Genomic DNA, 21,969 nt, shown 5'->3' on the forward strand with positions numbered 1-21,969 from the left:
TAACAAGTAACACTATGCATTTCAATCGATTTGTTTATTCCTCAGGAAAAGATATTCATTGTGCCTCCGATCAAACTATTTATAACTACTCCTCTCCATCCAAAGGTACCTGGAAGAGATCGCTTCAAGCGATAAGATCGCCCATTGTTTACTCACTATGATCATTTTTGTAATTGTTTATAATTATAAAAAGTTTACTATTGTAATCTTTTGGAGGAAACAATAAAGAGTATCTATCTATCTATCTATCCAATTTATAACATTGTCGCATGTCGCAGATTTTCATATTCTGAAATGAGACCTTAGGTATTTAGTTTGGTGTTCTATTACACACGGTATGAGCCACCTAGGTAACAAGCTTAAGGATCATGCAATTAGTATGATAGCGTATCTGATGACAGGTTATTTTTAACAAGTGACTCTTATCACTGGATTCTTTTATGGATACTCGCTATTCATAGAATAATGTCTTATCTCATGAATTTCTTTTCTTACCACATCCCATACAGAAGTTGTATAAGTTTTTATTACATGAGCATTCCTGTCTCTCTATTTAGTAATATTCCGTTCCACTTTGGACCTATAAGCGGGTCTGCTTTGCAACTATAGCACACTGATATTTAACTAATAAACAGAAATGCAATTCAGAGTACCGCATAAGTTATAATTAGATTTGTACAGAGCAATGAACGTGTATGTATTTGTACGGTAAAGTTTCAGGACAATATTGCATACGGTGTGTAACTTAAATAAGATGTACAGTGTTACATGAATGATTAACTAACTTTTCGCTATAGCCTGTTTTCTTCAGGCACCAGAGGGAGACTTTGTACAAAAGTCGATTGCTTGGGTACCTCTGTCCCGTTCGTGTTACAACCGTGAAGCAGTTGTGTTTGCATGGCTGTGTTTCGGTATGAAAGGTGGGATATGGCGTGAATTTACTGGGTACAGAGGAATAACACCCGAGTCCTCAGGAATGGCAACGCATGGGGGGTATCATGGGCGAAACAGTATACTCTGTTATGTCCATGGTACTGCTCGTGTCTATAGGCGACGGTTACCACTTTCCATCAGGTGGGCCGTCAGCTTGTTTTCCATTCTAAGTTGTATAAAAAAAGGCAACTAATATACTCGTATATAAAGCAATATACAAGTAAATTGGTTCGCAATGAACTATACACACGGCTTCAAAAGTAGACAACGGATAGAAAAACAAACTTCTTGACTAATAATGAACACTAACGGGGTAGATACATACATAGATAGATAATTTATTTGCATTACTTACAGCACACAAATAATAATACAAATATACACAGAATACAGACATACACAGTAAAAAGAGATAAAGGAATGAAAAACAAGAAAGCGAAATATATAAAACAACAATTTTTTTCTTCAACTTATTGCTTTGCTCTCAAAAGAGCAAAACACTGATATTCTGTTATGGTCAAGAGGCAGTCGTGAAATTCGTTAGTAAAAATAGTAATAAAAAAAAAGAAATATGAATAAAATTTCTTTTTTTTTTTTTTCATTGCATGTGTCCATTGCATTTGCTATCATTTGATATTTTAATCTAAATAAATAAATAACAGATACCATTAGAAGAGGGGTAATCAGAGGTGACTTTCTGTCACATTCAGGCATTCAAGCAATAAACATTTCAGCTACATACCTATTAGGTACGGCAATTTTGAATAATTCCATTCCATATTTGAATGTAAAACAATCCATTACATTATCGCACTTCTATCATTAATTTACTGTATTTTTAAAATAGATACATATGTTAATTTTCATCGCATACAGAAAAAATGGAATGAAATTAAAAAAAAAAAACTGTAAAAAAATTAATAAAAAAAATAATCTTGAATTATCATGGACATTATTTATTTTATTAAGCTAAAAGGTGTCTCATTAAAATTTATAACTTTTTAATTATTATATTATAGATGTGTATATATGCGTGTGTATGTATGTGTATATATAAAAACCGATCAATTGTGTCATTACGCAAATGTGAAAACGATTCATGGCTTAACATAGATATAAATTTGATTATGTATTCACTGTAATTCAGCTGTACGTTTTCCAAAAAATAAATAAATTAATTAAATTATCTCATCTCTCTTTACTATCAAACAGTTTGTTTGAATGCTATTCTTGTGTATGTGTATGGATGGAATCATCATTACAAACTCTCCATTGGTCATCGCTGAACGTAAGGATAGAATATGACACTTTCACCGTGAAACTTCATATCATAAAGGTTGATAAAATGCAGAATGATACTTATGTTGCATTCGTTGGACCATAGTAATCACTTGTTATAAACTGTTCGTGTTTATACACAACTGTTGAGGTTTTCCCAAGAGACTACAGCATGGAGTTCTTCAAAAGGGGGGTAAAGAGGTAAGTTTCTTCAGGGTCGGCAACGAGTGCGTAATACCTCTGGTATTGCAGGCGTTCATAGGCTACGGTAACCGCTTACTATTAGGTAGACTATCAGTCTTAAAGAACAAGCGTTGTTAGTACCAAAAAAATATAAAAGGTAACCTTATCTAAGAGATGGATGATAGATAAACGATATATATGTAAATTTGAACACAATATTGTAATTTATAAAAAGGCAGGATCCCTCAATGAAGGCGTTCAATCTTTTTATAACAAAATACACTGATTTCATTAAACTACTTAATTAAATTTCCTTTCATAATATTGTATATTAATTTCTTAATTACATTTCCCTTGTTTTGTGTTATTTGAAATTTGAATAACAATCATACGTTTGTATAACTCAATTTATGAAAGAAAGAAATAGTGACTATTCGTCCAGCAAAACTGCAATAAGCAATAAAAAAGTAACCAAGAGTGATATCTGATATATTATCAAAGTTCCTAGCTATATTTTGTTTTTATCTTCATAGTTAAACAGTATGAATATACTATATATATTCCGTTTCCTATACACTACGGGACATAAAATTTCCCTATAAGGGGGGTTTTGACAATAGTTGCCACGCTTGGCACAGGAGGGTTGGCAATCGCAACTAGATATTGGTGTTGTTTTAAGATCTTTATTATTAAAATTAAGTTATTAATATTGAGTATTATAACCATTTATTTATGACATAAAAAATTATTAAATTATTATTAAATTCAGATTGAAAATACGTGTATTTAAGCTGGGGCTGACGCAAAAATTTAATTAGAATCTATTCGTACAAACCATCCATAAGTAAATATCTAAAGAACAGTAAAACTTGTATCAAAATTTGTTGTTTGATTTAACCCTTCTTTGCATGATTTTTTTTTATTGGTGAAATAAATCGAGATGATATAAATCATGTTCAAAATTAAAGGAAAAATGGTTTAAAAATTAATTTGATATCTACGTTTTTTTCTGCAATGGACATTAAAAAGGTATCCATACACGATCAACTTAAAGTTTACTTTTTCTTTTATGTCATTTTTGGGTATTCAATGTTATGATGGAGATTTCCATCATTATGCAAAAAAGGGTTAAAAATATAAGAGGAACTTCACCTTTTTTAATCACATGGAATTGGATAATTACTACTATAATATATATTAAAAATAGTATGATAATAAATAGGTAGTCAATGTACCATTTTAACATTTCTTTCATCGCCTAATTACGTTTCAGTTTTTAACTGGCAGAGAATGCTACGAGTATATAACATTAAGTCCGCCTTTTGTACCTAATATTGTTTTGTAACATAGTCCATGAAGAATAAATAAATATGCCAAAAGAAAGGTTCCATACCCACCGCATAGGACCCTAACAATAAAAGGGGCCGGCGCCCATAAAAGTAAACTGTCACGAATCGAAACCGGAACAATCCTCTCCTATATCAAAGATTTATAGTTTTGCATCAAAAATAAAAAGTTACAACGCTAAGTCGACGCTCTGGGATGTTGCAGACAAATGATCGCATCTGTCAATATAACGATGCCCACTCAAAGGTTAAGGATATACCGATACGTGGATAATGATGCGCGCGTGAGCGGTCCGCGTACGGGTAACGATACGCCATCCGTTACGGCGGAGTGGGCGACGCGCCGTCACGGCTATCATCCCGTCATTGCAAGGTGAGATTTTTCAAGTGGGAAACTTTACGAGTATCGTTGATCGCGCCATTTTTTCGTCCGCCACGTTCGCGTTCTAGATACGGTTTTTTACGGCTAACAAGTACATTGTGATCGGTAAAAAATTCTAACTCTGATTGTGACAAAACTAATTGCTGTTCTTATTTTAAAATTAATTTAGCATACCGATGATAAACGAGATAGTATACCGATGAAAGACGAGATATTATAAGGATAAGGAATTTTTTTTTTATTATTTCAGCCAATAACTGTCCACTGCTGAACATTAGCCTTCCCCAAAAGGAGAATTTTGGCAGTAGTTGCTTGGCAGACGTTTGGCAGGCGGGTTGGCGACCGCAGTTAGGCTTTTACAGAAGTTTTAAGGCGGATGCTACTGCTCATCTCTCCACCAAATGCTCCCTTAGTCGCCTCTTCGAATTGGGGACCGGTAGACAGCAGAGGTCGCCAGTTCAGAGGCCGACCACATACTCATTTGTTGCAGAATCCGGCCGTTCATTTATCTTCCTAATACTCCTCAAATATTGTGTCTAAATTACGTCCACCAAGTACCCTCTTGTATAGGCATTCCGCCACCCGAACCCAATAGCGAGGACGGGATGTTTTAAATACTGGTACAGTATTTAAGACATCCCGTCCTCGCTATTGGCAAACCATATAAAAAAAGACACCCACAGGAAAGGAACGGATGGTCCGTTCTATGCCGGGACCTACGCGGCATAAAATATTTGAATTAAGAATATATATAGGGTTGTATAGCTATAAATTTATATTTCCCCGCAACAGATTGTATTTTGCTCTGCAGATAAGATATATAGCAATCGTGATAAAATTGTGAATACAATTAACAATTGTTTGGAATTGTAGAATACATCGCGTAACGTGCAAACAAAATATTAAAAGCGAAATGAGAACCTTTTCCTTTGTGAAGTTGCTTTAAAACAGGAACTAGGCCGCGAACACCCGAAAAACAAACCGGTTGAACGGTTTTGAATGAAATTTAATATACAGTTAAACAAAATCCTAAATTAACACATGCGATAATTGTATTTTAATTTAAGCGAATAAATTCGCGAGAGACTAGCCGTGTTAAATAAAAAATCTACTTCAATCGTGAGCAAACATATCGCTAAATGATAAAATAAAAAAAAAAAAACGTTTGTATAATTTTAGGATTCCATACATACATATTATGATACTAGTATTTTTGTTTATAATATAGTCAAAAATAAATAAACACATAAAATAAATATCTGAATGTAGAATTAAAAATGGCATGTTTGCATATAGAGTAATTTATATTTAGTTATACGGCGGCTTTAATTGTAGATTTATGAGTCTAATGTAGAAGTAAAACCCTATTGATTACATAAAAGAATTAGTAAAATCGGTTGAGAAGGGACGACGTAATCGCGTACCGTCCACTTTAGGAATTCGCTTAAATTTTTAGCAAAAAGCAAATGAATGAACACTCTGGCTTTTCTTTAATTAATTCCCAATGAATCAATTTTTCTAATCACAAAATTAAATTCCAACAGTCCTGTGGTAAAAATTAATAAATCCGAAGCAGATTATACCGTCGTCGCGAGCAGCTACGTTCATTTCAAACGTGTATATTAAGAGATAGAAGTTTGCTTTCAATTCGGACCTGCTCGTCGCGAATTGAAAGAGTGAAAATTAATTGCAAATAAACTTTCGTTCCAAGTTCCCTCGTCTTGGGCTTGTTTACAAAAGTGGAAACAATCCGATACTCGACTGTTAGGAATAAATAACTGATATACAAAGTAAATATTGTGAGCTCAACGATCAGCTCGGAGCCCATTGAAACTTTCACGGCTCAATATAATATTCCATGTCAATTTAATTCAATAAAGATATATAGATACTCTTTATTGTTTCCTCCATAAGATTATAACAGTAAACTTATTATAGATACAAACAAGAAAATATTACATTAAGAAAACAAAAAAAAATAAAAAAAACAATGGGCGGTCTTATCGCTAAGAGCGATCTCTTCCAGGCAACCTTTGGATGGCGAAGAGTATTTATAAACAATTCGACTGGAGGCAAACTGGCTAGGAACTGTTCGTTTTTTAAATGCATATAGAGAGATACATAGATATAATAATGTGAATATGTAAATGTATATTTTAATGTACTAATACATACTGCGGAGAAATCCACGACCTTTGCAGACGCAGTTACTGCATTCTTGTATAATTATGGTGGCATCATCATCATGATTATATGATTTTGCCAGTAGTTGCCATGCTTGGCAGACGATTTAGCAAACGCCGACAGGCTTTAGAGACGTTTAAGAGGTACGCTGCTACCCATCCCTTATCCTTCCTTACTCGGTTCTTACGACTAATACGGGAAAGGAAGGGGTGGCCTATTCTATGCCGGGACCACATGGTTATTAACTAACTTTTAATTGGAATTATCTACCTACTTACTAATATTACTAAATGTAAACGTCAGTTCGAGAGTAACCGGCAAGATTAAATTTAAACGGAAAGTGATTTTTATAATATATAAGATGATGTAGTAAAATACAATGTAGCGTTGAGTGTACTTAACGTAATGTGAATGAGCTAACATCAAATACATTAGAAACTGAAACTAGATAAATAACGAGGTCCATACTCGTAGTAAAGTGAGCAACTTCACAGTTAGAAGAGCGCCCCGCACATTCCTTTTAAGTTCCAAGCGAGAGTTACTTAACGCCACGTCGCGATCGTATCGCCAAACAAAGGGAGTCAACTTGGTCACTTATCTCGACAATTTAATAGTGGTTTCACGATTTATACACTCAAGTTTCCACTGTGACGCGCCTGTGAAATATTTACATTACAACTTAAGGTTTTGTTCCACTATTATACTTTTGTACCACGAAAGAAGCATACAGCCTGATTAATGATGTGATACGATGTAATTGTAAATGGTCAAAACCCACCAAGGGGAAGCCTTTTGTTCAGCATTGGGTAGTTAAAGGCTGATATTATGATGACGAAAAGTTATTTACAATTGTGGGTGAAAAATGTGTTTTCTTTTCCTCAAAAATCTAACGTATTTTTATCTAGAATTATTACATATATAATACAAAATTATTTACTCGACCAAGAAACGAACCCGATACCCCATTTGTCTAAATCATTATTTTCAATACTGATAGATAGATAGATAGATAGATAGATAACTAAAAGATATCTAATTAAAAGGCTACAATTTATAAGACTAAGATGGAAAAGTAATTGTCACGAGAAATCGATATTTTTTTTTTATAATAGTAAGGTTTATTCTCTTCACAATACCAGTTGTACATCTATTATATTATATTTTAATATAAATATAAATAAATGAATAGATAGATACTCTTTGTTTCCTCCAAACGATTACAATAGTAAACTTATTATAAATATAAACAATTACAAGAAACAATCACAATGAGAAAACAATGGGCCACATAGTACGCCATATTTCTATGGTATTCCCGTACCTAAAGCCAGACAAATTTACAGAAGAGATTCTAAGCCGCGAGGGCTCTCCCCAACCGTTGATTATAACATTTCAATATTCAATACTGTCAGTTCAGTAAATTGAAAAGTTCTACGCTTCTAAAGTTGATCCTTTCATAACTACTACTAGCAATAGGGACTTTCGAAGCATTTATATTTTATACTAGCTTTTATTCGCGGCTTTGTTCACTGACCGGTATAGAAAATCGCCTATATCCTTCTCTATATGCGTATACCAAATTTCATTGAAATTGTTTAAGCTGTAAAAAGGCCAAGCAACAACTTACAACTTAGAATGGCAAACAAGCTGACAGCCTACCTGATGGAAAGTGGTAACCGTCGCCTATAGACGTGAGCAGTACCATTGACAATAAAGATAGGAATGATAATGTCCTATAGTTAAGTAAAATTATGAATCTACTCTCAAATGGGGCGGTTAAAGTCCATTACATTATATTTATTTATAATTAAAAAACAGTTAAATTACAATTTCCATTATTTATAATTATATTATTATTCATATTGTTAGTATTTCTATTCGTTTAATGACATTTAATAATTTAATTCTATTTTAATGTTTATCAAACACGAGGCACGCTGTGGTTGCCTATAAATGTAAGAACAGTTAGATCTAATCTGCCAGTGTATTGTATTGGAATGTTTAGCTGTATCTTATGTTGGTGATCCTATAAATAAATAAATAAAGCATTTTTAGGATTCCGTACACAAAATGTTACAAAAGTCAAATTATCATAAGGTAAATAATCATACATACATAATCAAAATTATAGAAACAGTCACAAAAAAACACCAACCGCATCTATTTTATTTTTTAAATAACTAAATTCTGTAAATAATGTGTTTATAATAACTCCTCTCCATCCAAAGGTTGCCTGAAAGAGATCACTCTTAGCGATAAGGTCGCTCATTGTTTTCTCATTATGATCATTTCTTGTAATTATTTATATTTATAATAAGTTTACTATTGTAATCTTTGGAGGAAACAATAAAGAGTATCTATCTATCTATCTATAATGTAAATAAATTATTTACTATTTCTGTCAAGTACAAAAAAAATTGGTTATAAAACAGTAACTTATTCCGAAATAATAATTTTTAAAAATTATCATACAATCTACTTGTAGTACTGATAAATCGTTTGCCTAGGTCCGTCGACAGTTTCCGAAAAAGTAATTATGTAATTATGTTAACTTATTCAATCATTCGTATGCTATTGTTTAACTTTATTGATCGTAACTTCCTACAACACAAATAATAAGGTTCATAACACATGATGCGTTCAAACGCTGTTAGCTTGTTTGCATACGGTATATTTTGTACGCGTAGTTGACGCATGTTTCAAATAATTAACTCTTCTTTGCGTAATGGTGGAAATTTCCATCATAATATTGAATGCCCAAAAATTATATAAAATAACAAGTTCACTTTAAGTTGATTGTGTCTGGATACCTTTTTAATGTCCATTGCAGAAAAAAAAAACCATAGCTGTCAATTTTATTTTTTTAACCATTTTTCCTTTATTTTTGAAAACCTTGATTTATTACACCAATAAAAATAATCATGCAAAGAAGGGTTAGAAAGTATGGCATTTATGTCAATTCATTTAAATACCAATATATAATTCCGATGTGATGATGATGATGATGATGACATGAACTGTGGGTATAATATGTTATTATGTTATATGTTATTTTTTTTTTATATACAAGTTGTATATAAAAAAATCAAGAATGTCACAAACAAGTTGAACTTTGTCAATTATATTACATGATGGACTTATTACATTATATTACATTAAAAATATTTATATATATATTCGTTATTGCCTTATAAGACATATAAAATAATCTATTTATAAAGTACCATGGACATGACAGATCTCTTCCAGTATACTGTTTCGCCAGTGAGTGCTACAACTATTAATACATAAACAAATATACAGTTAAATAAAATATTAAAATATATAATAAAATATTACATAAATACATACACTACTTATTAGTCATAACAGATACTACCTGTCTGTATAGGCTATAGGAACCGTATTTTTTTTTGAGCACGTAACAAATTGGTGTTATTCTTTCATTCTATGTATCTGTTTTGTAAAAAAAATCATTAACATTCGAAAATATACATAAAGCTATAGTTGGCGAGATGTTTCATAGACAATACATAATATTGTTATATAATAACCAAAACACAGCCGACGTCGTAATCACACAATCAGCTTCACGGTTGAATAAAATAAAAATGGGACAGAATACGTACTACATCCAAATTTTCGATTGGTTTAGTGGTTAAAATGTTACAAACTCATTTTCTCATTTATAATATTACACAATATTGCTAGAGGGAGACTTTGTACAGAAATCTCTCACTCGTGTTTCTACTGCGAAGCAGCTGTGCTTACATGGTTGTATTTAAATTTAAAGAGTGGAATCGTCATCATTTGCTAATAGTTGCACACGCTTAGCAGGCGGGTTGACTTATACTCTATAATATCCACGGTAGTATTCATGTCTATAGGTGATGGTCACCATTTTCTATCATATGGACTGTCAGATTAAAAAAAAAATAAGAAAAGACTGCTCCTTCTATTAGTTCTAGCGGCTTAACCGCTCGTTAACCGCTTCGTGTACCGCGCCCTTTACAGTTAAATATAAACTAATAAGATAATTGTTTTGCCGTTAGTCGCCCTTCGGTGATCAAACGGGAAATACGTCGTACCATGGCCCCTACACCTCAAGAGACGTTTTACGAGAATGCTACACCAAAAGAAACTGTTCACAGACCATTGACTGGCAATGAAGTGGTCATCAGCGGGCTGTCTGGGATATTTCCCAAGTCCAACAGCGTTCTGGAATTCATGAACAATCTAAATAACAAGGTTTGGTTGTTCTTGTTTTTCAAAAGAGCCCATATAGGACTCGCAGAGTCAAACAAAAAATATAGGTATTTAATTTGTAAATTAAATACCTATATTTATTTAAAAAAAAATAGAAAATTGCATACATACGTATGTCGTGAAATCAAATGTTTATATTGTGCGGGAATCGAACTTCCTACCATTGCCTACCTACCGGTCATATGTTACAGTACACCACTGAGGTAATCAAAAAGACAAATTTATTACAGGTGGATATGGTGACCGCAGACAATCCACGATGGATCTTCAACCACCCAGAAGTGCCCAAGCATTTGGGGAAAGTCAATGGAATGAGCAAGTTTGATGCTCAGTTCTTTAGAGTCCATTTCAAACAAGCTTGTACTATGGAGCCCATGAGTAGAAAGCTTTTGGAGCACGCATACAGCGCCATCTATGATTCAGGTGAGTTTTGCAACTTAGAAAATCAAATCAGCTGGCGGTCTGCCTGATTGAAAGAGGTAGCCATCATCTATGGACATAAATGACACCATTGAATATGCCATCACAGCACACAGTATGATACCCATGAGACCCCTTATACCTTGTTTTGAAGACTACATAAAACGTTATACTTCCTTATTAATTGAATCATATTCATTAAACTGATCTTCGTTAATTAAATTATAATTAAAGCGTTTTTTAACTAAATAAAAATATGAAACTGTATAGAATGTTTTACAAATAAAAATTCTGAGTAACTGGCCAATTATAATTTATTTTAAAAATAGGTTTAATTAAAAGTAAGAAATACGAACGTTCTAATTTCAAATTTCCCTCCAAATTATTTTTCGCTATCGCAATGAATTTAAACGCAACAGTTACATCAGTGCAAAAGGTGAACATTTTGAAATAAAACTATACCATGCCGCCCGGCCAAAATAGTAATAGTAGATTAATATCCTTATATAATATTTATAAGCACTATTTTTTTTTGTATTATTAATATGTGCGTCGAAATATGAATTTGCGAATATTGCGTTCAATAATATGCAACAAAATTAAATATCTCTAACTACCCTATTACAGTTGTAATCCAAATTACATATTTTATTTATACTCTTATTGTATATTCGGACCCAGTAGCAAATTGTTAATGGGTTTCTTGTCGTATGATTATTTCTATTATTTAATTATTTTATTAACTTTTATATCTGTCGAATTGCTAAATACATGATATATTTAGCAACTAGACAGATATTTAAGTATACAGAATTATAAATATGGACTTATAAATTCTGTATGCTTACCATTAATAATTACTTTTAATATTATATATAATATGTTTCTAGGTATCAACCCCTTACAACTACGAGGTTTAAAAGTCGGAGTGTTCATCGGATCAACATTTTCTGAATCTGAGAGAATAGTTATTTATGAAAATGTTCAGCGGAACGGCTTCGGTATCACTGGGTGAGTATACCATGAAATGGAGACAATTAGTAAGATATGTTCACGACTATAATCCCTAATGGGATAGTCAGAGGCATTTGTCGATTGTTGCCGGTGTGGTTAACATAACACTCGACATAGCCATCTGTAGAAAGGTCAATTGTGTACATGAAATATATTTTCAAAATAACTATCAGGGACTGATTAGTGATCTATACTGATGGCAAAAATGCAATCAGTAAAATTTTTGTCTGTTTATTTGTCTGTCTATATGTTCGTTATAGAAACAAAAACTACTCGACGGATTTTAGCGAAATTTGGTACAATTATTTTTCATACTCCTGGACAGGTTATAGTATACTTTTTATCACACTACAATCAATAGAAGCAGAGCAGTGAAGGGAAATGTTTTTTTTTATACCACTGAGGTGGCAAAAAAGCATACGGCCCACCTGATGGTAAGCGGTTACTGTAGCCTATGAACGCCTGCAATACCAGAGGTATTACGCGCGCGTTGCCGACTCTGAAGAAACCTCTTTATCCCCTTTTGAAGAACCCCATACCCCATAGTCTCTCAGGAAAACCTCGGCAGGGAGCTCATTCAAATGTTGGGAAAACGAGAGAAGTTACTCCATTTTTAAGCTTCCGTCGCGTGTGCAGCCACTTTTTAAAATGCAAAAATGTCCACCCGTGCGAAGCCAGTGCGGGTTGAATGTGAATGTGAATGTGAATATGAGAAAGACTCTGTTTTCCGCGCTTAGCCTCTCATTTGGGCCATTGTGCGTATGAGTCGTGGCTAGTACAGCCAACCTAGCTCCGTCCAGAAGCGCAGAAGCTTCCTGGGTTCTTCACAGGCCTCACGGAGCGACCTCACCGTTCCGAGGATTTCTAAACGTTGATGGGTCACAGCCTCACATTCCAGGATTACGTGAGCAGCCGTTTCTTCGGCGTCTAAACAGCCTCGACATAGAGGGCTGTCTGTGGCTCCTATTGTGTATAGATATTTGTTTAATGGATAATGACCCGTTATTGTCCCTATCATTGTTTTGAGGTTTTTTCTGTCTAGATGTAATAAACGTTTTAATAGTCGTTGATTCAACATAGGTACGGCCAATTTTGATTGTGCGGGTTGCTAGTTTTAAATATAAAACTTGTTTCAGATCGAACAAAGCTATGTACGCAAATCGTATCTCTTACTGGATCGATGGTAAAGGCCCTTCGTACGCGTTGGACGTCGGCTGCGGGAGCTCTATGGCGTGTTTAGAGTACGCATACAAGTCCATCAGTTCGGGCCAATGCGACGCCGCCATAGTGGGTGGCTGCAACCTCTGTATGCAGCCTACCATCTCTTTGAATAATAAAAGGTACGAATAAAATTACATGGGTCACAATAGCTCTTATATGATGTTATAGAGCTTCGAGAATAAAGTGAAATCAGTGTTTTTTAAAAGGATAATAATAGAATGGTAACCTCGTCTGCACTATCGGTATACGCTGGTGGGAATAGTAAGAGATGAGAGGTAAGTACGTAAGTAAGAGAGAAGTACTGTCAATTAGTCCATCGTGACTAATTCAACAAAAAATAACCGGGATGGTTTCCAGCGGGAACTGCTTGGAGATCGATCTTATAGGGTATATGCCAGTAATGGGGCCGCCGGTCCCCATTACTATCAATACAGACTGAAATTGAATTTATCAGCCAAAAAATCCCCACATGCTCAAAAACATCATCATCATAATCACATCACCATTAACTGTCCACTGCTGAACATAGGTCTCACCCATAAGAGGAATTTTGCCAGCAGTTGCCACGCTTGGCAGACGGGTCGGCATCCGCAGTTAAAATTTGATATTTTAAGATAAAAATTATTTAAAATAAAGAGAAATTTGTTATAAAACAAAATCTATTCTATAGATATAAATATATATATATATATATATATATATATATATATATATATATATATATATATATATATATATATATATACTCTACTATGCTACTGTGTTTGAACACGTGCGCTGTGTACACATCTCACGGGGAATCCCGAGCTTATGTGCTGACTTGCTGCACATGCACACTGTGTCTGTATTTCTTCGCATAAAATTAAAGTTTTATCTATGGAAAATTGTATTTGAGTGAAAGTTTCACAGTGTCAGACAGATTTAATTTTTCAGTTTAATGTACTGTAATTAAATAAAAAAACAGGGTTTCCGTAATATATTACATATTTTAACCTGTCAATGCATTTTATTTTTATTTCTGTGTACACCTAAAAATATTGAAAAAAATCACAACTGTTAAATAGCAAAATTATGCATTTTCTGCAAGCTTTTCGATTTACACGGTTTTGACTTGAAAATTTTTAATTTTCGATTTACACGTTTTTTTCAGGAACGTATCTATCGTGTAAATCGGGGGATAGGTGTAATCAGATCCGATTCAGATATGTTTCGATAAGAATATAACAATAGTATTTAAGATCAAAGTCTAGTTACAGTTGCCAACCCACCTGCCAAACGCGGTAACTACCGGCAAATTCCACCAATAGGGGAGGCTTATATTCAGCAATGAACAATTAACGGCTGAAATGACTAGGATGATGATGATATTGCATAAAATATATCAAAGCTAATTTACCATATAAGAGTTTGCACAAGAACCTAAGATAACCAAAAATTGACTTCAATTATGATCAAACAGGTTATTTTGATTTAAAAACTAAACAACAGAATGAATTTTGATAAAATTTCTATTCGACCAATCCCTAAGTATAATTTTAAGTTCTAAGTATATCCTTTCATATAAAAAAAAACCCAAGTCTATTTCTAATTGACGCAGTTAGGATGTAACAAACATGAAAGTATGTTCTGAATTGAAAGTCTCGTACTTTTTGAAGTCTATTAAAAACGTTTGTTTTAACTGGTAAAATACTATTCTTATTTATGTAGGTTTGTATTCATATGTATGTATTAATAATGTATCTTCAAATATATATATATATATATATATATATATATATATATATATATATATATATATATATATAATACTCCCCTAAAGGAACGCTAAAGTATTTCTATTCCACTATATAATATTCAATTGTGAAATAGTACAAATGTTTTACACAATGAATACTTACAAGTTTGTAATTCCGCCAAATTCCAATAATTGCTTACACCGTCCATAAAGGTTGTGTTTTATATTTATTTTTAGGGTCACATTCCGAGATTCATAATTTCATCACAAATGACTTCGTCATAACTATATGGTACTGTGTAGGCTACACACATATAAAGTTAATTGAAAACGTAAATATAGTGATTAATTCATTCTAGACGCATGGAATGATTTTGGAACTGCTACTATTGAGGCTTTTGGCCTGTTTGTTTTATTTTTATATATCCTATCTATGTTAAAAAAAAACTGATTAATATATAAAAACAAACCAAATGGATAAAATCTATCAAGTAAAATATAAATAATTCGATATTACATTCAAATAATCCGTATAAGAATAATGTATTTTAAAAATGTACCATTTTAAAAAAGCATTGTTGATGCTTTTTTAATATTTGATATATATGTCTGTATGTTTGTTTCGTCATCACACAAAATCTATTGCATCACGCTGAATATGAAAACTGAAAGGCCTAACTTAAAATCTAGCATAAAATTTAATTAAAATATATCTTTTATCTTGATCTTTGTAAATATTTTCCTAGTTCTGAAACCTAAAATAACCTGATTTGAAATAATAATGAAGTCTCTACTCCACAGGGCCGGTTTTCTATGCATGGATGGGAAAAGTAAATGTTTCGACAAGAACAGCGATGGATACGTAAGATCTGACGCCATTAGCGTGCTGTTCTTGCAGAAAGCCAAACACGCGAAGAGGTATGTTCCCTTTTGGTTTTGAACAAATTATCTACCTTAAACCATAGCACTCGAAGTTGTTTAATTAAATTCTGTATTATTATATGAAATTTATAACATAGGTACCTAATATATACGAGTACGTACAATGAACATATACCTAATATATTGAACTTGGTTTTGTTACAATTAATTTTACATTATTTCTTAAAAACGAAAATTAACCGATTTTTTCCCGTGTGGTTTTTCTGTGTTTTATTTGATTGTGATTTCATATTTATTCATTAATTTTTTTATGAAAATAATTAAGTAGTGTTTCACAAAAGAAAAACGTCTTCAATTGTCATTACAAGTTATTTTGTTTAAAAAACTAAGGTACTAAACAGATTTTGATAAAATTTCTACTGAATCAATCTGTAAGTATGTCGTTTGAGATAACAAAAGAATTTTCCAAATCGATTTACAACTTACAGAGTTACGAACCCACATAAAGAAAACAAAAAACAACACAACATAAAAAATAAAACCGAATTGCGACTTCATTCTTTTTGAAGTCGTTTGACAGGAATATATACAATATATGATGGAAAACTTAAAAAAAAAACCAGAGGGAGACTTTGTACAAAAGTCAATTGCTTGAGTACCTCTGTCCCATTCGTGTTTCAACCGTGAAGCAGCTGTGTTTGCATGTCTGTGTTTCGGTTTGAAGGGTGGGATATGGCGTGAATTTACTGGGTACAGAGGAATAACACCTGAGTCCTCAGGAATGGCAACGCATGGGGGGTATTATGGGCGAAACAATATACTCTATTATGTCCATGGCACTGCTCATGTCTATTGGCGACGGTTACCACTTTCCATCAGGTGGGCCGTCAGCTTGATTGCCATTCTAAGTTGTATAAAAAAAAATGGAAAACTTAAACAACTTACAAAAGGCCGATAGCATATCTGCAATTCCTCTAGTGTTGCGGATGCTCATAGGCAATGGTAGTACTTGTATGGGATGATAATGAAATGGTAACCCCACCCGCGCTAATGGTATACACTGGCGGGGCACCAGTGAGGGATGATAGGTGAGATGAAATGATCAATTAGCCCATCGTGATGAATACACCTGGAATCCAGCACGATAGTTTCCAGGGGGATCACGTGGAGGTTGACCTAATAGGGTATATTGCTAGCAATGGGACTAATAGTCCGCACTAACAATCCCTTCCCCCCTAGGCAATGGTAGTGACTTACCATTTGGCAAGCCGTATGCTTGTTTACCCCCTATATCATATAAAAGATACTCGATTGTCTGTCTATTGTATGGGAGTTAGCGTTATTTAATATTATAAATATGAAAGTGAGTTTGTTTGTTAATCAATTAACGACTTAGCGTTAAATGTATAAGATATAATAAAATTATTATTTTATTACAGAATTTATTCAGAAGTGTATTATGTCAAAGGGAAGTACGGATTGAAAGGGGAGGGGGAAAACTTTTGCGCGATCCGTGAACCGAAAGAGATTCAGGAGTTCCTGGAAGCGTTCTACTCCGAAATAAACGTATCGCCAAAGGACGTGGAATATATCGAAGGGCACGGATCCGGTAAGAAATTACAAGCTGTTTATTTTAACTGGCATACATTTCTGCGGTCTTTGGCTTTGATCACCTTTTCGGTCCAAGACACGACAACTTAAGAGCTTTCATACCGAGGTTTTAAAATGTCATAATTTATCTGTCAATTTTTCAAAATAATTTAACAATTTTCATTATTTATGGTTGGTTATATAAATACTGCTCTACTAATAGTGAACTAGAAACATTAAGCATAGAACAAGTTGCAAATAAATCTACCATAAGAATTTTTACACCTACTTCACATTTTACTTTTAAAGTTTTCAGATATACTCTTTTTTGTTTTTAAAATGCAATCTTGCGTTAATAATTTTAGTACGATCTTAGAGTACTTTATTGTGTAAATAATCAGTCATATTTATTAAAAACAAGCTGTATCATAAATCATTCTATGTGCTAAGTAACACTCCTAGTGTTGCAGGCGTCCATAAGCTAGTGACCGTTTACCATCAGACAGGTTATAGACTTGTTTGCCACCTTTATAGTATAAAAAAAAATATATTCTACCTGTATACAAAATTTCATTCAAATCCATTCTGTACTTTTTGCGTGAAAAAATAACAAACATAGTTTACGAGCTTTCGCATTTGTAATACAAATAGGATTGTTGAATGGTTTAAAAAATTGACTAATAGTTTAGGTATGAACGCCCTTAAAGCAACATAATTATTTAGAAACTGTTTACTTCTGCGACTGCTTTGATAAATTAAGGAGTCAATACCAGTGAGTGGTTCTGCTATTCTACAACTAGTTAACGATTCCAGTTGCAACTAGTAACGGTAATAAATTTTAATGTTCTTCAACTGCGTTTAGGTAATTTGTCAAGATGCAAGTGCAATCAATTGCAATACTAGAAAGAATTTTGAAATTTTCTAACTCCTTTATATTATTTTATTTATTTTATTAGACTTTGTACAAAAGTCGATTGCTTGGGTACAGTTATGTTTGCCTATTTGACGTGTGTTTGACAAAAATTGTTCCATTTTTGACACTCAATGGTCTATCTATAGTTATTATTTAAGTGTACAGTTAACGTTTTAGTTAATAGCACAGAAATACGCTGCACAATTTGAAATTAATATACCAAAAACATTGTTAATGAGATATAATATTTTCATATTAACAATCCCCAGTGTGTTCTCCCACATCAAACAGCCGGCTTTTGTTTATTAGATTTATTAACAATGCTCGAACAAATTGGCAAATGAAAACAAAATTAAATATCACATTTGTAACTAAATTCAATTATCGAATAATATGACTTTAATGCTTTTACTTTAATTTATTTGTATCTAATAGTACCTCTCCTGAACATAACATAAAATTAATATTTCAACATTCTATATGTAGCACTAAAAATTTAGCTGAACTTATATTATACTATGTAATGTGGATTGAGCGCTGTTGTCTGAGATACAGGTTTTATAACCTAGTTCAGACACAGATGTTTAAACTAATCCAAATGTACAAATGAATTTGTATCCACTTTTACTGTACTTTCCAGTGCTGAGTTTGTTACAATCATGGTTATGCAATAAAGTTATATAAAAAAAATATTATATTCACGAATTAATATTTTATTTTTTGTTTATACTTTATTGTACACACAAATTACATTCTTATAATTTATATTAAATGAAGATGTAGAACAGGCGAGCTTAACTCTGTAAGAGTTCTCTTCCAGCAAACTCTGAGTGGAAAGGAGCATTAATTACCAGCTAGTAGTTAGTATGCGGTCAATTATTCATGATAGTAATCTTCATATAAAAAAATCCTTAATATATAAAAAAAGTATCGAGATGATCGTACACGCTAATTGATTAATGCGTTTCGGATCAACCGATTTTAATGAATCTTATTAATTTGAACTTTAAATAGTTCATATAACGGTTACTTAGTCGTCAGTTCTTGGCTTAAACTAACTTGACCCTCTACCCTAAATTTAGATTGTTAGCTTCAACTTAAGAAATAGAAAAGTGTTTACCCTGATAAGAGAAATGACCCCAGTAGATAGTAATAGTAAAGCTTGCCATCGACAGGGAGTTCACTCTCATACCCTACAGCCTAGATGGTCGCATACAATGCGGTTCCAAGATGTTTTCTTCTATAAACGCTCAGGTTATGGAATGAGCTCCCTGTCGAGGTTTTTAAAAGAGACTACAGCATATGGTTCTTCAAAAGGAAGGTGAAGAGGTTTCTTCAGGGTCAGCAACGCACGCGTAATACCCCTGGTATTGCAGGTGTTCATAGGCTACGGTAACCGCTTACCATCAGGTGGGCGGTCTCTTTGTTTACCATCTCAGTGGTATAAAAAATAAAAACTAGATGGCTGCAAGGTGGCAATAGATTATTTGCCGAGTCAGCCAGGTTGTATATGAAGTAATATATTTATTTTACCAGCCAACGCCACAGCTGAAAGAAACGAACTGCAAGCAATCGCAAATGTATTTGAAAAAGACACACCAATACAAGTCGGCAGCGTTGTGTCCAACATGGGGCACAGCGAACCTGCTTTCGGGACCTGCGCTCTCACTAAGGTTTTTATTATTTCTTTAACATCTTCTCAATAACCATTATGTATTATATAGTATAAAACTTAATTTATTTTATAGTCATGTTCTGTTTTTATAATTTTAAAAGACGCGAAGTCTTTCATAACTTCGTCATAAAATCAATTTATTTATTTATTTATTTATTCATTAGTACAAATATGTGTACATGGCGAACTTAATGCTAAAAGCATTCTCTCCCAGTCAACCATAGGGAAGTGTCAGAATACTCGAATGCGGCACTAGTAATTATTGATATACGTACATACTAAAATTACATATATAAACAAATAAATATATATGAATAACAAATATACTTACACATATATGACATATACTACATTATACACGAAATTGAGAATAATATAAAGCACTTACTGCTCGGATAAAGTAAAAAAGTGAGCGTGAACGTTTAAATCGATTTAACAAATTATTTTCATATTTTTTAAAGAATATACTTTCGAATTGGTCTCATAAAAATGTTATTAAAATTAGTTCAATTACTTGTTTTTTTTTTTTGAGTTTTTTTAGAACAAACCTTAAATTATGTATATATTTTACGTGGTTACTTCGCCAGTACTGAATCGATTTTGCTCCTACATTCGTTTTATGATAATTGGAGCCGTTTGTTTTTGCAGACAAAAACCGCTTGTTTCTAAGCATACTGCGCAATCTAAAATCAAATATATTAAATGAAATGTGTCTTTGCATCATCTCGCCATGTTTTAGTGCATTTTATGCATATTAAAACATAATAGTGAGAATTTTAGATTATATTTTTTATCACGACAAAAATTGCCGTTTTAGCGAGCAAAATTCACTTATGTATGTGTTAAATTACACAAAAGTGAATTTTGCTTGGGCGCTTTGAGCATAAAAATTTATTTAACACTGTCGGTCCACATGGGCTTTTCTCGCAAATATAATAAAAATATCCTATAACTATTTATTTACTTTTTATTTAACTCTTTATTGAACCAAAAACAAAAATAAACAATGACATATAAACGATGTTAATCTTTATATATATTTTGTATAACGAACTCACGTATTTAACTAAACATTGAGTAACATCCAAGCGTCTATAAATCTTCTTATTGATTCGTAAAATTTTTAATTCCAATATTTTCTATGTGTTAATAGGTCGAGTGTTACATTCACTACAAAGGGATCAATCGGCAAATGCCCTGCTACTCTATTAAGGTTTACAGTCGTGAATATATTTATTTTATTTGCAGCTTGCATTATCAGCTATTTCTTTCCATAGGTCTGCCTCGCATACCATCAAGGTATAATCCCACCAAACCTCCATTTCAACGAGCCCCATGATGAAATACCTGCAGTGCGCGAAGGTAAAATACAAGTGGTGAACGAGCACACCCCCTTCGGGAGAAGTTTCGCCGCATTGAACTGTTTCTCGTACACCGGTGTCAACATCCATGTTCTTTTAAAAGGGCATTACAAAGAAAAGGTCAGTTAAATAACATAGATAAACTCTTTATGTGCATCGAGAGACACACAAAGTCTTCTCTATTGTGGACTATTTGCCAGGTTTTTCTAATGTCATAACCTTAGATCATATAGATAGAGCGTCTCCATAGAAATGCTTTGAGAAAAACTAGTCAACTTTTTCATATAATTTTGCGTGATAAATAGTTATTTTGTTTTATAATTTTTTCATCCTTTCAATGCGTAAATACTTATTTTATTTATTAAATAATACGTCAAGATATATTTTATGCGTAAGTATATAGAATACTGGTAAAAAAACGAGTCAGCTAATTTGACAATTATCTGATAAAAAGTTAACCCGTTTTTGAGGCTCGATGCTTTATCTATTTAATCTAAGGTTATATCCAAATCCATACAACGTTGAGACTCTTAAATATAATTATTTTATATCATTATAACTTGTTCTAAAGAGCTACATTTGTTCA

At 32.8% G+C, this 21,969-nt stretch overlaps 1 protein-coding gene across 1 annotated transcript in view; it reads left to right on the forward strand.

The window, feature by feature from the left end:
- Positions 1 to 10,147: 10,147 nt before the first annotated feature.
- Positions 10,148 to 21,969, forward strand: part of LOC113523091 (fatty acid synthase-like) — a 46,833-nt gene continuing 35,011 nt past the window's right edge. Inside the window, exons 1-8 of the mRNA XM_052892647.1 lie at positions 10,148 to 10,554; positions 10,803 to 10,995; positions 11,883 to 12,003; positions 13,143 to 13,346; positions 15,764 to 15,880; positions 17,284 to 17,453; positions 19,884 to 20,020; positions 21,300 to 21,503. Of these exons, the coding sequence (XP_052748607.1) occupies positions 10,396 to 10,554; positions 10,803 to 10,995; positions 11,883 to 12,003; positions 13,143 to 13,346; positions 15,764 to 15,880; positions 17,284 to 17,453; positions 19,884 to 20,020; positions 21,300 to 21,503 (1,305 nt within the window). The 5' untranslated portion in view covers positions 10,148 to 10,395. The remainder of the gene's footprint in view (positions 10,555 to 10,802; positions 10,996 to 11,882; positions 12,004 to 13,142; positions 13,347 to 15,763; positions 15,881 to 17,283; positions 17,454 to 19,883; positions 20,021 to 21,299; positions 21,504 to 21,969) is intronic.

This window comes from Galleria mellonella, unplaced genomic scaffold (assembly GCF_026898425.1).
Source record: "Galleria mellonella isolate WM207_F2 unplaced genomic scaffold, CSIRO_AGI_GalMel_v1 utg1634, whole genome shotgun sequence".
In the NCBI taxonomy this organism is placed as follows: domain Eukaryota; kingdom Metazoa; phylum Arthropoda; class Insecta; order Lepidoptera; family Pyralidae; genus Galleria; species Galleria mellonella.